This window comes from Barbus barbus (assembly GCF_936440315.1).
Source record: "Barbus barbus genome assembly, chromosome: 8".
Taxonomy (NCBI): domain Eukaryota; kingdom Metazoa; phylum Chordata; class Actinopteri; order Cypriniformes; family Cyprinidae; genus Barbus; species Barbus barbus.
This window is the reverse complement of record NC_136736.1, coordinates 2,664,055-2,680,378: the sequence shown is the minus strand read 5'-3', so window position 1 is coordinate 2,680,378 and position 16,324 is coordinate 2,664,055. Positions and strand designations below refer to the sequence as shown.

The 16,324-nt window shown below is 38.9% G+C and overlaps 2 protein-coding genes across 2 annotated transcripts; one reads left to right on the top strand and one right to left on the bottom strand.

The window, feature by feature from the left end:
- Nucleotides 1-1,010: 1,010 nt before the first annotated feature.
- LOC306874227 (T-complex protein 1 subunit delta) lies at nucleotides 1,011-6,003 on the bottom strand. The gene is made up of 13 exons (XM_079424111.1): nucleotides 5,650-6,003; nucleotides 5,346-5,398; nucleotides 5,181-5,270; nucleotides 4,873-4,981; nucleotides 4,080-4,344; nucleotides 3,835-3,967; nucleotides 3,594-3,733; nucleotides 3,229-3,325; nucleotides 2,971-3,081; nucleotides 2,647-2,777; nucleotides 1,434-1,668; nucleotides 1,240-1,353; nucleotides 1,011-1,142 (listed from the first exon to the last, which is right to left on the bottom strand). The coding sequence occupies exons 1-13, from the start codon at nucleotides 5,756-5,758 to the stop codon at nucleotides 1,128-1,130; spliced, it is 1,602 nt and encodes a 533-aa protein (XP_079280237.1). The 5' UTR covers nucleotides 5,759-6,003; the 3' UTR covers nucleotides 1,011-1,127.
- Nucleotides 5,957-13,611, top strand: LOC306874228 (tRNA pseudouridine synthase Pus10-like). Its single transcript, XM_079424112.1, has 18 exons — nucleotides 5,957-6,169; nucleotides 7,057-7,186; nucleotides 7,280-7,483; nucleotides 7,562-7,648; nucleotides 8,589-8,623; nucleotides 8,703-8,814; nucleotides 8,893-8,954; nucleotides 9,177-9,222; nucleotides 9,334-9,398; nucleotides 9,476-9,561; nucleotides 10,544-10,669; nucleotides 10,795-10,851; nucleotides 10,967-11,043; nucleotides 12,478-12,533; nucleotides 12,628-12,745; nucleotides 12,819-12,961; nucleotides 13,224-13,323; nucleotides 13,432-13,611. Exons 2-18 carry the CDS (start codon nucleotides 7,061-7,063, stop codon nucleotides 13,468-13,470), a joined length of 1,539 nt encoding a protein of 512 aa, XP_079280238.1. The 5' UTR covers nucleotides 5,957-6,169; nucleotides 7,057-7,060; the 3' UTR covers nucleotides 13,471-13,611.
- Nucleotides 13,612-16,324: the final 2,713 nt, after the last annotated feature.

The window sequence follows — 16,324 nt, the reverse complement described above, 5'->3', positions numbered from 1 at the left end:
ATTTGCCCTAAAACAATAGCATTGCATTTAGTTACCCATGACTTCCTTTCCATTATTATTATTATTAATTATGTGTATTTAACTTTGAAACCAAGAAATAAGATGGTATTTTCCATGACTAGTGTACAAACGGTTTTCCAATTACATTAAATACATGTTAAAAAAATTTATCCACCTGGTTTTAAATGCATATCACACCCAAATATGGTAATTTTGGTAAGTTCCACCTCCAATTATCTTAAATATCTGTATTCAACAAAATCATAAGATATAACTGAATTGGATCATCTTGGCTGTGGGAAACATTAAAATAAATAAAGGAAATAGAATATTCCATGACACTGACACCCAGGAAATGATATTTACGGTACGAAGCATAATTTTAATCGGTGTCAACACAAATTATAGCTTTGTATTAACTGCATTCGTCAACTCTGATACAGTAGTAAGTTCTTTAGAAAAAAAACAAATTTAAATTCTGCTTTGATCTATATGGGATAAACAAGTTTATTACTTTAGGCAAAAACTATGATACTGTTTTACATTCTGGTGTATTATTTTATATCTTAAAGGGGTCATTGGATGCAAAATTCACTTTAAGTTGTTTGAACATAAATGTGTGTTGGAAGTGTGTGTACACATCCATCCTATGATAAAAATCCACCCAGTGGCTTTTTTTAAAATGCACATTTTAAAATCCCCTTTCTCAAATCAGGCTGTTCTGAGGTTCCTGTAAGGAACCCCCCTGGTGTGGAAAATGGGCATCCGATGACCTCTTAAAAAATAAAAACACATCAAAATGCAAAACTGGGTTTTAACTCACAAGGTTGTTGATTACAAGTGCAAATCTTGATTTCAGACTTTCTCAGGCCTTAGAGCAGAGCCCTGTCTCTGATCAGATAAGATGATTAGCTAACGAGATTAAACTTACTGACGTCGACAACCACCATGTAAATAAGTTACTACATGGACTACGCATATCAAAGCCAAATAAAAACAAGAAACACTACTACTGTGTAAAAAAAACGTTTTATTAAATTACTCAAGGTAACAGCAACATACAGCGCCAGATCAGTTGGTCTTATCGGGGTGCTAGCATGGGGTTGGATCTTCCTTCACTAATCACATTATCGCGTGTTCACCTGCAGAAGAGACGAGTCATTAGTGCTTGTGTATTTACAGTTAACATCAGTGCTAATTTTAGGGGTCTTTAAATACTCAAATACTCAAATCACTCACAAGATCATCAATCTTGAGGATGCTGCGGACCGTTTCGGTGGCGAAGGTGAGTGCGCTGATGGAGACCAGCAGAGGCTGAACGACCAGCTCCTCCAGGATGTTAGAGATCCCACCCTGAGAGACCAAAAGTTGAGTTAAATGCTCATTTTTGGAGGGTTTTGTCAGTATGCAGCACTATTGGTTGAAGGTCACACCTTGCGGACGTTAATCCCGGCCGTTTTCTCTCCCTGTGCGTGTCTGTTGCGCAGCTCCGTGACCGTAGAGATGGGATTAAGACCAGCGTTCTCTGCCAGAGTTGAGGGAATGACCTCGAGGGCATCGGCGTACGCACGCACACAGTACGCCTCCATGCCACCCAGACTGCGGGAATATTCTGCCAACCTCAGCGCCAGCTCAATCTCTGGTGCTCCACCGCCAGCGATCAGGGCCCTGGAGACACACAGTGGAGGAGTTAAGAAACAGCTTCTACTGACTCCAAGACCTAAAAGGTTTCACCCCAAAAACAATCGCTGAAAATGGCCATTCAAGATGTAGATGAGTGTTTTTTTCCTTCATCAGAACAGATTTGGAGACATGTAGCATTACATCACTTGCTCACCAGTGGATGCTCTGCAGTGAATGGGTGCCGTCAGAATGAGAGTCTGAACAGCTGATAAAACCATCACAATAATCCACACCGCTCCAGTCCAACAATTAATGACTTGACAAGCTGCGTGTTTGTAAATAACAAAACTATAATTGAGGCGTTTTAAATTCAAACCATTTCTTCTGGCCAAAATGCCACTTCAAAATTAATATTAATGCTTCCTCCAGTAGAAAAGTTAATCACTTGTCCTCTCACATCAAAATAAACCCATATATTTGTTTTGAACCGTTTTAGCTGGTAAACGGTGCTTGATCTGTGCACATTTCGCTCCTGATTCAGACCAGACTACTTTTTCCACTGGAGAACACATGGATAGAGGACTCCTATTTTAGCTGGAAACATCCATTTAAAGTAGATTTGTTTCTTGCAAACACACGGCTTTTTGCTTCACAAGACACTAACTGATGGACTGGAGTGGTGTGGATTATTGTGATGGTTTTATCAGCTGTTTGGACTCTCATTCTGACGGCACCCATTCACTGCTGACCAAGTGATGTAATAATGCTACATTTCTCCAAATCTGTTCCCATGAAGGACAAAAAACACTCATCTACATATTGGGATGGCCTGAGGGTTTTGTTTTCAGCAAAATTTTGTTTTTGAGTGAACTATTCCTTGAATGCAACAGTTACTAAATCATGCCACAGCTGGAAATAGTCAAATATCAGCCAATTAAATCAGCTTGTGATTAATAATAATTCTTTTTATTAATGTGTTGAGAAAGCCATAAAATCACTGGAGTCTCTTGCAAGCTTTGTTACCTCTTCTTGACCAGACAGCGGATGACGCAGAGGGCGTCATGGATGGATCGCTCTGCCTCCTCAATCACCAGTTTGTTGGAACCACGGATGACAATACTGACCGTCTTTCCTGGATTTACACATCCTGTGATCTACAAACACAAATCAAACACTGCTGTCATTATCCAAAACAGACAGAATAAAACCACATGCATCTCGAGTATCTGGCAATAAGTAACTGCTTAAGCAAATAATTATGTTCCTCGTACTGTATGCATGAGAAAAACAAAATATGTTCAGCTGGAGATGCATGCAGATGCATCTGGGCTATAAAATGTAGGTTACCTTCACTAGTCTGCCAGATCCGTCCAGGCTAACCTCTTCTGCTAGCTCTGCTGTTCCCAGCATCTCTGGAGTGAACTGGTCAATATGAGCTATAGGTTTGGTGCCAATAGTCTGATGGGAGAGAAGAAAAAGACTTAAGTTTGACATGCACTGCAGAATGTGTATTAGATATCAGACAAACTTAACACTCATATGCATCATAAAAGAAAAATAAAACATTTAATAGTTTCATGACAGTGCAGGATCTGCTGGTCATACCTTGCAGATGAATTCAATGTCCTCCCTCTCAATGTCTTTGATCACCATAATCTTCATTTTATTCAGGAAGTGAACGGCCAGATCACTCAGAGCATCTCTGAAAGAGCAATCACAAACACCATGAGAACCTCTGACAGATGCCGGATACATTTTATATTACATAATTTAACATACAAATAAAAACTATCCCTTTTAGTTAGTTTAGAACATAAAATAATTTTGTGTATGCACATACACATACATAAAATATATTCTATATATACTATAAAATGTTCTATAACAATTGTTATATAGTTTAACTAGCTTATAATTAAGATTTAACTTAATCGGTGACAGCGTGATTGCGTTTTGTGGTGATTTTGTACCTCAGGATGGATTTCTGGATGAGCAGCACAGTGCAGCCGGCCTTCTTAATCTGTTTGATCAGATTGAGGATGTAAGCTCTCTCCTCACGGAGCACACGGTCCATCTGAGCGTAGTCCGACACCACAATCTGATTGTCCATCTGTCCCAACAGAAGCATCACACAAACCCATTAACACAACAACTATAATCCTGAGCACCAATGGCTGCTTTTATATATCAGTTTGAAGCATGATCACATACATCAGTTTTAGGAGGGGACAGGCAGAACTGGATGAGGCCGATTTTGGCCTTCTCCACACGGGACACTCCAGTGTTCACCACCCTCTGAGTCAACACCAGACCATCCACCAGCTCACAGTCATCAATGGTCCCTCTACACACACACACACACACACAGCAATGAATTTGCTTTGCAAAGAGAAACTACTCATTTCTGCGGCCTAATAACTGACTGAGCAATATTTAAATTCTACCCTGCATCTCACCCGAGTTTCTTGACAATGCGGACATTGTGGAGATCTACGCTGGTGGCGGTGGCGGGGTCGATGACTTTCATGATGGCGTCGACGCTCATGGGCGCAAGGAGGCTGGAGTATTGAGACACCACCTTAGAGCAGAGCGAGGTGGTGGCGCTGTTCAGAAGAGTCTCTCTGTCACTGAGCTGCACCGGCTGACTGATGGACATCAGGATCTCCACACCTTTATCTACGGCCTTCTGGAAGGACTCGGAAATGATAGTCGGGTGGATTCCTGGCAGGAAAAACAGAGCAGAAAGATCACGCTGAATTTGTTGTCTAATAAACATAACTATGACAAATGAAGTAATATATATATATATATATATATATATTTAAAAAATGTCCAAACACTAAATGGCTGTGAAAGATCTGTATTAAAGGATTCATTGCAGTATATGCTTTGAATCGATTACAATTTAAAGAGACGGTTCACCCATAATTCTCTTCATTTATTCACCCTCAAGTTGTTTCAAATAAGTTTCTTTCTTCTGCTTAACACAAAAAACAAATAATTTCAAAAATGTTCGGACCCAAACAGTTGACGGTAGACATTGACTTCTAGAGTACGGAAAAAAATACCATGCAACTCAATGGCTACCGTCAACTGTTTAGAACGATTCTCTTAAAATGTTTGAAACAAGTGGAGGGGGAGTAATTGATGACACAATTTTCATTTTTGGGAAAGTTCTATCCCTTTAATGTGCAACACATAACTAACATGTTGCATGCTGTATAAAGATTTAATATAACTCAGGCTTACCTTTCTGTAGCAGTTTAGCGCAGGCATCAAGAAGAGCTCCAGCAATCACCACCACTGATGTAGTGCCGTCCCCAGCCTCAATATCCTGAGCTTTAGACAGCTCCACCATCTGAAACACACACAGAAACATCCCATAATACTCCAGACATTCACTAGGGTTATGAATCAATTCAAATCGGATTCAATTCTTGCGGTTTGATTCCATAATAATCGATTCACAATGCACATGCAATGAAACCGAGCTACGGAGAAACCAAATTCAAACATTTTCATTTAGCACTTTAAATAAAGAATAATGTATGCTTTACCATTTTGGCCGCAGGATGCAGCACCTGCATCTGTTTGAGGATTGTGGCTCCATCATTAGTGATGGTGACGTCTCCCTTTCCATCCTGAATCTGCAGAGAACAAATACAATTACCAGTGCATACACAGTCAGAGACTCAAATCAAGCATAAATCATAAAAACAAACCATTTTATCCATGCCCTTAGGGCCCAGACTTGTTCTGATGGCATCTGCGACAGCTGTCAAAATACAAAAGACGATCATAAATCATTACACCTGCTAAATTGATACTATTTTGTGTTCATGACTGTGTATTATCATAAAGTAGACCGCACCTTATTGAGTGTGCTTTAGGATTATAATATCACAACTAATGCATGTTTATAACGGTACAGGACTTTTATTGACTCGTGCTTCCACTCACGAGCTGCAAAGACACACTAAAACAACCCCCTCAGCTTTAATCTGAATATAAGACTCTTTCTCTCACCTTGCGCTGCGCCGATGTTGCTGAAGCGGATCTGGGCGGGTTTGTCCCGGTCCACATATGCACCTCCTTTGTTTCTAGACCCGATTGCAGCCGCTACGGCCTCAGGCATGATGGCTAATATTGATGTTGTTTCGTTTCTCAGAAATCACAGACGGGGATGGACGCTATCCGGTCTCTCTGGGCCGTCTGTGCGGTTCGGATGGGTTCAGATAACGTTCCGCTCGGATATCCCAAATAGAACCTTCCAGATCCACCGGTCTCGACGGGAACAGAGAAAGGACCCCGAGCGTGACTGAGGATGACGTTTAGGGCTGTCTTAAAACATGCCCAGTGTAAATGTAGTGTAAGGAAATGTTTTCTAGTGTGTCAAGAACGCCCCTTTATACATGTATGTTAAATGATTTATAGTATATATTGTGTGCTTTAATATAAAATGAGCTAATATAAAGTTTGTGGTAGAGTGAGACTCATAATAAACACGTGTGAAGCAGCTTCTCTGAGGTTTGACTGAAGAACTGAGGTAAGCTGGACGGAGAGCAATAACACAGCTGCCATTGTGTTTCTCATTTAATTCATGTGTTATTATAGACATTCCAAAATATCTAGTCTCCATCTCTGTGCTTTCAGCTATATGTACTAACACACATTTTAGTCAAAGCATCATATATGTGAATTCATGCAAATACAAGATGTTGTCTTTGAGGAAAATAACAATAAAGATTATAAATGGCATGCTGTTGAGCATAGTGTTTGATAGACTCACTCATTATAAATAAAGGCAGTGGCTATTTGCACTAAAAGTATAAATGGTATATTTTTTTAGTGATAAATTCTATTTACACTGTTAAAATAGCTAGATTTTCTGAATCATTTTACAGAATCATTTTAATAATAAATGCATGGAAATACAAAATAACTTTTTATTGATTGAAAAAGTATTAGATTTTAGTTAGCATAATGCATTATAAAAAACCAGGTTGTGTCTTCAGTTTAGCATCCTATATGAACTATTCCTTGAATAAATCAACGCGTCATCACATCAATCAACATTGTGACATTTATTTAGGACAAATTGCATTATATTTAATTATATGTTTTTGTTTTTGCTGAAGCATGCTCAGAATTTGTGAAACTATGATTCTCTTCGATTGTAATTGTAACCGATTAATCTTAGTATAAATATACACATACATAAACTTAACTAACATATCTTTAATAAAAATAGTCTTTAATTTTTAGATTTTAATTAGCATTATTAAAAAGTTTGAGATTGTGTCTTCGGTTTTGCATCCTATATAAACTAATCCAAAAATATTGTCATCATATCTTTAAATTTGGTGACATTTATTTAGGACAAAATTACATGTAATGATATATTTTGCCTTCGTGCTCTTTTTTTTTTCTCAGCAGTATGCCGTCCCTCAAAGAGAAGGACCGGCCCATCGTCAGAAAGCTGTTGTGCGCCGGCTGCTGTGTGAGATGCGTTCTGCGCTTCTGCTGTGTGGGAACCAGCTCCGCTTACAGACGATCCTACCAGGTCTCTCATCTTTCCTGAAAATCATCAGCTTTTGTCTGATATAGCTGCATCATTGTGTGTGTATATGTCAATTATGAACATTTCCGTTTGTAGGACTTACACAAGGAGCTTCTGGCCTTCATCAGTGAGGGCTCTCAGTCCCATGATGCCTCTGGTGATGAGAGAACAGACGCCCCGCCGAATAAACGCATGAGAATAGATGAGGATTCTGTCACACCAGCGCAGACGGACTCAGACATTTGTCCCGTCTGCTTAGGAGTCCTGCAGGACTTCTGTAATCCCACCTTCGCCAAACAGGTGTGCTTTTTTATTTTATTAGGCTGATCTGTATTTTGCTGCTGTGTGAACATAGTTTATGAATTTTAATACCCGCAGGTGTCAGATGCTGTGAAAAAGCAACAGTACGAGTTTGATAGTCTGGTGCTGACCGTTTCTCTTCCCGCTCAGCTGTCCGTCAGAGAGGTGAGTCCTGCTGCCCGTTTGCTGAATGATATCCAATACTTGTTTTTTACTCATTTTGAGGTGTTGATTCCACAAATAGTGCCTGTTTTGCTGAAGCACATCACAATTTTACACAAAATATGATGGATATTGTTGCATTTTTGCTTTCAACATCCATTCGTAAGGTGAAAAAGTCTTGTATTATTCTTTAATCAGCAGACAAATTGCCAAAAATACATGATTACTGTCTTCCTCCGAGTCAGATTACAACTCTTTGTGCAGTTTTCAGACAATTTTCACATTTATGAATGATTTTGAAGACATTATGCATAATCCTTATTTCCACTTTTCTTAAATGAGGCATTTTGCAACCTAGATTTCTATGTTGTAAGTAGGGCTGATTTTATATTTGCAATAAGTATAAATATAAAGTAATATCACTATATATATGTATGTGTGTGTATATAAGATTGATATACTTGTAGAATTATTATTATGTAAATAATTTGCAATTATAGAAATAATGTATATATTTAATCGGTGTATATATGTGTGTGTGGAAATAATTGCAATTTTCTGTTTGAATCTATTTTAATAAGTCTATTTTTATGCCTAATCCTGATTTTTTTTTTTTTTTTTTTTTTAGATATATATATATATATATACAGTGCCCTCCAAAAGTATTGGAACCGTGTTTTTACTGTTTCAATACTTTTGGAGGGCACTGTATATATATATATATATATATCTAAAAAAAAAAAAACTGTATGTGTGTGTGTGTGTGTATTTGTTATTTAATTTTTTCAAAATTTGAAAAATATTTTTTGTTAATTTTTAAACGTGTAGGAAGTTAGTGATAGAATTGATATTTTTGTACTCCGAATCATCAAATAAGGTAATATTAGGATTTTTTTCTTATTATTTTATGATTGAAAATGTGTTTCTCTGTACATATCCACAGCATTCCTGCTGGTTGCATGTCAAAAAAGAAGTCAGGTTTGTATGCAGCACACATTTCCCATCAGCCCTAGCAGCAGGAGCATCCATATGAAGTCCCATAATGCTGTGTTTCCAGGGAGAAGAGCATGTGTTTGGGTAAAGAGGATGTCATCCTGGTGAAGGACGCATTCAAGTGGGCCGTACAGGGAAAGATCGGACAGGAACTGGGAGCTGCTGTCGTGGCCAATGTGAGTCTTTTTTTTTTTTGTCTGGCTTTCTCTGAATAATTCTCTTATTATTTAATCTCTTGGTTCTATGATCCGCAGAGTCCGTGTGAAGTGAGCATCGGCTTTATACATCCGGAAACAGAAGAGGACTGTCATTTCTTGTTAGTGTTTGCTTAATCATTTTTCTTGTTACACTTTAACTTTTGTGGCAGGTTTGAATGTTTGAGCAGACAATACTAAAACTTTTGTTAAAAAATTGAAAATGGAGCGTTCAAATTGATTTGAATTCAAACATCTGCTAAATGCGTAAAGTCCAAATTTCCGTGAGTCCAAATGATGTCACTTCCTGTTTAACACAGATGTGTCGTTCTTTCTTTGTACAGAGCAAACACCTGTCCAGACTGTTTCAAACCCACCAGAAACAAAGCGGTATGCTTTCCAATGTTGTGTTTCCAGTCTTCAATCTGTGTTCCTCACCTCTCAAATCAAAAGTGACCGTTTTGAATATGAAGTGTAGCTGTGTTCCTCTTTGTCTCTCAGTCCATCTTCACCAGGATGGCTGTGGTTAAAGCTCTGGAGAAGATCTCTGAGGAGAAGTTTAGCAGGTGAGTGTTTTCAGTATCCTGCTCACGTGAGACAGTTTTTGGCCGTTCCCTTTCAATGTGTGATGTGTTGTGTCCAGGCATTACCCATGTCCACCAAAGAAAGCAAATACTAGATGTACAGCGCTGGACACCACATGTCTCCACACGTCTGTTTTCATAGCAGGTATGGCCAAAAAAGTTACTATATATATGGTCAGTGTTGGGAAGGTTTCTTTGGAAATGTAACCGGTTACAGATTACAAGTTACTCTATCTAAAATGTAATAAATAGTGGAACTATTGCAATTACTTCATTACTGTTATTGAAATCAAATCTTTGCATAGTTATGACATCAGTACTTCACTGTCAATAAACAAAAAATCGGCACACTACACATAGTTATGACAGGAAACACTGGTATCTAACAAAACCTTGGAAAAAACAGTTAATCTTAAAAAATAAAACCTATACATAAACCCAAATAGGAAATAAAACAGTTATTGAATAAACATGTCCTCTTCTGTGTCCTAAACTCCTGAAACATTGCTGTCTCATATTTTAGAGTCAATCCAATTTATGAAAGAAATTAATTAAATCTGTATGTTTGAAAAAAAAAATCAGATATTAGTAACCCCCTTTTGTAATCATTAACATCAAGTAACTGTAATTTAACGACACGTTTTTTCTCAGTAACTCTAACTGATTACAATTGCATTTATTTTGTAATTAAATTACAATGTTACTTCCCAACACTATATTGTGAAATATTATTGCAATTTAAAATAGCAGTTTTCTGTGTGAATATGTTGTAAAATGTAATTTATCGCTGTGATTAAAGCTGAATTTTCCGTCTTCAGTGTCACATGATCCTTCAGAAATCATTCTGATATGCTGATTTAATGCTCAAGAAACATTATTATCAATGCTGAAAACAGCTGTGCTGCTTCACATTTTTGTGGAAACCATAATAATTTTTTATTTCAGGATTATTTGATGAATAGAAAGTTCAAAAGAACAGCACTTATTTAAAAATATAGATCTTTTTAAACGTTATAAATGTCTTTTCTGTCACTCTAGATTAATTTAATGCATCCTTGCTGAATAAAAGTATTAATTTCTTTAAAAATATCTCACTGACCCCAAACTTTTTGAACTTGTCTCTGCAGGTCGGTATAATAAGTTTTCGCGGGAGCTTCCGCAGACGCCGTGGGTGATCGATGGAGAGAGACGGATGGATGGATCGGTGGAGGAGCTGATCGCTGCTCCTCTCCTGTCCTCATTCAGAGCTGACGGTAAGCGTCTGTGTGTGGGACGCCCCATTCAGATTGTGTAGACGCCATATGTTATTTTCTAATGGCACTGCAAAGAATGACATGCACAGATTTACTGAGTCTTTTTACGTGTCTCTTCCATGTAGGTTTTAACTTCTCATCTTCTGGACGAGAGGATGTGGATGTGAGGACTCTGGGAAATGGTAAAACTCAACAGAAACAGTGTATTTCCACTCATTGGCTTCTGGTTACTTTATATGATACAGGTTTGTGTTGATGTGGTCATGTAATTGTTATAATGTTTGTGTGGTTTCTCAGGTCGACCGTTTGCTGTGGAGCTGCTGAACCCCCATCGAGCCAAATTCAACAGAACTGAAATCAAACAACTACAGGAGGTACAGACGTTTACCCAAAAATAAAAATGTGCTGAAAACGTACTCCCCCTCAGGCCATCCAAGATGTAGATGAGTTTGTTTCTTTGGAAAATGTAGCATTACATCACTTGCTCATCAATGGATGCTCTGCAGTGAATGGGTGCCGTCAGAAGGAGAGTCCAAACAGCTGATAAAAACATAACAATAATCCACACAACTTCAGTCCATCAGTGAAGTGAAAAGCTGCGTGTTTGTAGGAAACAAATCCATCATTATAAGATGTTTTAAACTTCAAACCGTTGCTTCTGGCTAAAATATGAGTCCTCTGTCCATTTTATTTCTTTCTCCAGCCTTTCGTCTCGTCTGAATCAGGAGAGAAATATGCACAGATCAAGCACAAGTGGGAACAATTCAAAACAATGTTGGTAGATTCTGATGTGAGAGGAGAACATATTGACTTTTAGACTGCAGGAAGCGTTTTTATGGATTATAGACATGTATTTTGTCCAGAAGCAATATTTTAAAGGGGTCATCGGATGCAAAATTCACTTTTACCTGTTGCTTGAACATAAATGTGTGTTGGCAGTGTGTGTACAGAACCACTCTATAATTATAAAAATCCACACAGTGGTATTTTTTAATCCATATAAATAATATCCCCTTTCTCCAATCAAGCCGTTCTCAGATTCTTGGCTGTGTGAGGTCACACAGACCCAGGCCCCTCCCACGATTGTTGATTGACATGGCCGTCTTACCTTAGACCCGCCCTGAGTGAGCTGTCATCAGTCCGCCATTGTTTCACCGCCGGAGCAGATCTAGACAAGAATGTCTCGTAAGCGATTGAGGTGTTTGTTGCTGGATGTTATAATGAACATAGCAGTCGTCATTTACCCCCGACATCTGAGCTGCTGAAGACACCTTTTGTTTTTGAAGGGAATGCATCCCAATCTACCTAAATACGTTTATGTTCGCTCGAATCATTCGTGATCCAGCCTCATCTACAGAAGAAGTGAGTATAAGGCTATTTTATGAATCTTTGCAAATCGCTTTTCCAAATAATGTGCTAGTTAGCAAGTTTCACAGCTAAAGTAAAAAGTCTAAGAACACCCCACAGAAGAGAAGAGAGCTCATTAGCATTTAAAGGGACATGCACAGAAATGGCTTGGTGTGAACACAAGGTAAAAAGGGTGTTGTTTTACACTACTCTTGAGAAATTTAAACCAAAGTATGTGATAGACTTTTCATTAAGACCCTAAAGAATTATATAAACTTGTGGAAAATGGGCATCCGATGACCCCTTTAAATTTAAAATGCATTAATTAGTACATTTTTAGCAAATGTTCTTTTTGGGTGAACAATTTCTTTAATTGTCAGTCACATGCTCACAAAAATATTATATTAAAACCACAAACCTGCAGATATTAATTTTGGCTCCTGTTCTCTCCTGTCCCGCAGACGATCAACCAGTCGTCTGATAAAATTAGAGTACGAGACCTACAGATTGTTACCAGGTGTGTGTGTGTTGTATATAAGCACAAATATCCACTGATTGTCAAAGATCTATGTAAGAAACTGCATTTTTGAGGTGTGTGTTTATTTCTCCAGAGAAGCAACGAGCCGCATGAAAGAGGGTGAAGAGGAGAAGACGAAAACCTACAGCGCTCTCATCTGGACGCAGAAGGCCATCGACAGCACTGATCTGGAATTCCTAGCTAATATCAAGGTTTTGCTGAGCTTTCTGATCTGTTTGAGCTGGATGCATGAGAAGAGACGTGCTGATGACTCTGTGTGTTTAGGATCTGAAGATCGCTCAGAAGACTCCCCTGAGAGTCCTGCATCGCCGGCCGCTGGCAGTCCGACAGAGACTCGTCCACTCCATGAGCATCATTTACCTGGACAAACACCACTTCACCCTAAAGCTGTGCACACAGGCCGGCACGTATCCTTGCAAAATACTGTAAAATACTGTTTTCTATGTGAATGTATTGTGAAATGTAATTGATTCCTTTGATCGAAGCTGAATTCTCAGCATCATTACTCCAGTCTTCAGTGTCGCATGATCCTTCAGAAATCACTCTAATATGCTGATTTGCTGCTCAAGAAACATTTCTGATTACTATAAATGTTGAAAACCGTTGTGCTGCTTCATATTTTGGTGGAAATTGTTGCATTGGTTTCCCTTCACTTGCAAAACGCTTCAGTTACATTAAAGAGTTTGTGCACGGAGACTTCGGCCGCACGAAACCCAACCTCTGTGACCTCATGAAAACTGACGCTGATATTCTAGAGCTGGACGTCGAGGTGCGTTTTATTTAATATGTAATATCAAGAACTGCTTTGGATGTATGATAAGTTTAGTAGCCCTTCAAGTCATCTCAAAGATTGTATCTTTCTGTCTGTGTGTTTCAGTCTGTTGACATCGACTGGCCTCCTGCTATTCCAGATTGACATTTGGGATTTTGAGAATAGTTTTGTTTGTATGTCAGGACTATATATTTCTGTCATACGGTTCTTTGTTAGTTTGACTGTTATTTGGTTGAATTAAAGCACTGAATGCATTTTCTTTAATAAAACATCCTTTGAATTTAGTTTTTCTTGTTAATGTCATGTTCCTCTAGCAACAGTCTACTCTAAATGGTTTATTTTAAGATTTGATTTTCATAGAAAAAAGAGATTTATGGATTTATTTCAGATTACATTTGTTACTTTTATGTTAAATCCTGCATATATAATGATATTAGTGTTATAATAGAATATAAACAAAACCATATTAAGGCATATATTCAGGTTTCATTAATATTTAACATAAAATACATTTATAGACCCTTGCATCTTCAAAATTGAAGGCAAAACTTTTTTAAGAATTAAAATTTTACTTGTGATTTTTAGTACAAACTTGTATATCGTATATACAGTCATGGCCAAAAATATCAGCATCCTTGCAATTCTGTCAGAAAATGCAACACTTCTCTAAGAAAATTGTTCCAATTGCAAATGTTTTGGTATTCACGTGCTTATTGTTTTTGTTTGCAATGCAAAAACACAAAAAAACAGAGAAAAGTGGCAGGTTGAACTTCCTCCGCTGGCGAAGGAAGTACAACCTCTGCTGGGCCTTTTTCACAATGGACTCAATGTGATTGTCCCACTTCAGGTCCTGAGAGATGGTGGTGCCCAGGAACCTGAATGACTCCACTGCAGTCACAGTGCTGTTCATGATGGTGAGTGGGGGGAGAGCAGGGGGGTTTCTCCTTAAGTCCACAATCATCTCCACTGTTTTGAGCGTGTTGAACTTCCAGACAGCCAGCTCCTTAACCTTCTGTCTGTAAGCAGACTCGTCACCGTCCTGAATGAGGCTGATAACTGTGGTGTCATCTGCAAACTTCAGGAGCTTGACAGAGGGGTCTTTAGATGTGCAGTCGTTGGTGTAGAGGGAGAAGAGCAGTGGGGAGAGAACGCAGCCCTGAGGAGCACCAGTGCTGATCGTACGGGTGCTGGATGTGTATTTGCCCAGCCTCACTAGCTGCTGCCTGTCTGTTAGGAAGCTGTTGATCCACTGACAGATGGAGGTGGGGATGGAGAGCTGAGTTAATTTGGGCTGGAGGAGTGATGGGAAGATGGTGTTAAAAGCTGAGCTGAAGTCTACAAACAGGATCCTCACATAAGTCCCTGGTCTGTCCAGATGCTGCAGGATGAAGTGCAGTCCCATGTTGACTGCATCATCCACAGACCTGTTTGCTCTGTAGGCAAACTGCAGAGGGCCCAGTGGTGTCCTTCAGATAAGCCATAACCAGTCTGTCAAATGATTTCATGGCCACAGACATTAGAGCCAGAGGTCTGTAGTCATCAAGTCCAGTGGGTTTCTTTGGGACGGGGATGATGGTGGAGCGTTTGAAGCATGAGGGGACTTCACACAGCTCCAGTCATCTGTTGAAGATCTGGGGGCCAGCTGGTCAGCTCAGGTTTTCAAACAGGCTGGTGTCACACCGTCTGAGCCTGGTGCCTTTCTTCTCTTTAGCCCGGAGGACATGGCGTCCATGATTTCCAACAAGAATGTCAAATTTGGACTTGTCGGACTTTTCCACTTTGAAACAGTCCATTTTAAATGAGCCTTGGCCCACAGGACATGATGGCGCTTCTGGACTAATGTTCACATTTGGCTTCCTTTTTGCATGTAGAGCTTTAGTGGGCATCTGCAGATGGCACGGTGGATTGTGTTTACCAACAGTGGTTTCTGGAAGTATTCCTGGGCCCATTTAGTAATGTCAATGACAGAATCATGCCAATGAGTGATGCAGTGTCGTCTGAGGGCCCGAAGACCATGGGCATCCAACAAAGGTCTTCGGCCTTGTCCCTTACGCACAGAGATTTCTCCAGTTTTCTTTTGATGTTGTTATGCACTGTAGATGATGAGATTTGCAAAGCCTTTGCAATTTGATGTTGATGAACTCTCTGCCCATCTTTACTTGCCTCCTCTCTAAGACATCCCTTTTATAGCTAATCATGTTACAGACCTGATGTCAATTAACTTAATTAGTTGCTAGATGTTCTCCCAGCTGAATCTTTTCAAAATGTCTTGCTTTTTCAGCCCTTTGTTGCCCCCGTGCCAACTTTTTTGAGACCTGTAGCAGGCATCGAATTTGAAATGAGCTCATTTAGTGGATAAAAATCATAAAATTTCTATAAAAATCTATCTATCTATACACACACAAACTTGAACTTAAACAATTGAAAATGGGGGAAAATCTCATTATGAAATTAATGTTTTTCTCAAATATACGTTGGACACAATTATTGGTACCCCTAGAAATTCTTGTGAGTAAAATGTCTCTGAAGTATATTCCCATTCATATTCACAATTTTGAGCACTCCAGGGTGATTATGAACATGAAATTATCTAGCCATGGCTTCCTGTTTCACAGAAATATAAATAGGAGGGAAAACAAAGCCCAAATTCCCTTAATCATCCATCACAATGAGAAAAACCAAAGAATATATGTCTGATGTGCAGCAAAAGATAATTGAGCTTCACAAATTAGTGAAGTGGCTTTAAGAAAAGAGCTAGAGCAGTGAAAATTCACATTTCCACCATCAGGGCAATAATTAATAATTTCCAATAAACATAAAATGTTACGAAACTGCCTGGAAAAGGTGTCTATATCGTCCTAATGCACGGTGAGGAGGAGAGTTTGAGTGGCTAAAGACTCTCCAAGGACCACAGCTGGAGAATTGCAGAAAATAGTTGAGTCTCGGGGTCAGAAAACCTTAAACAAAATGGTCAAACAGCACCTACATCACCACATGT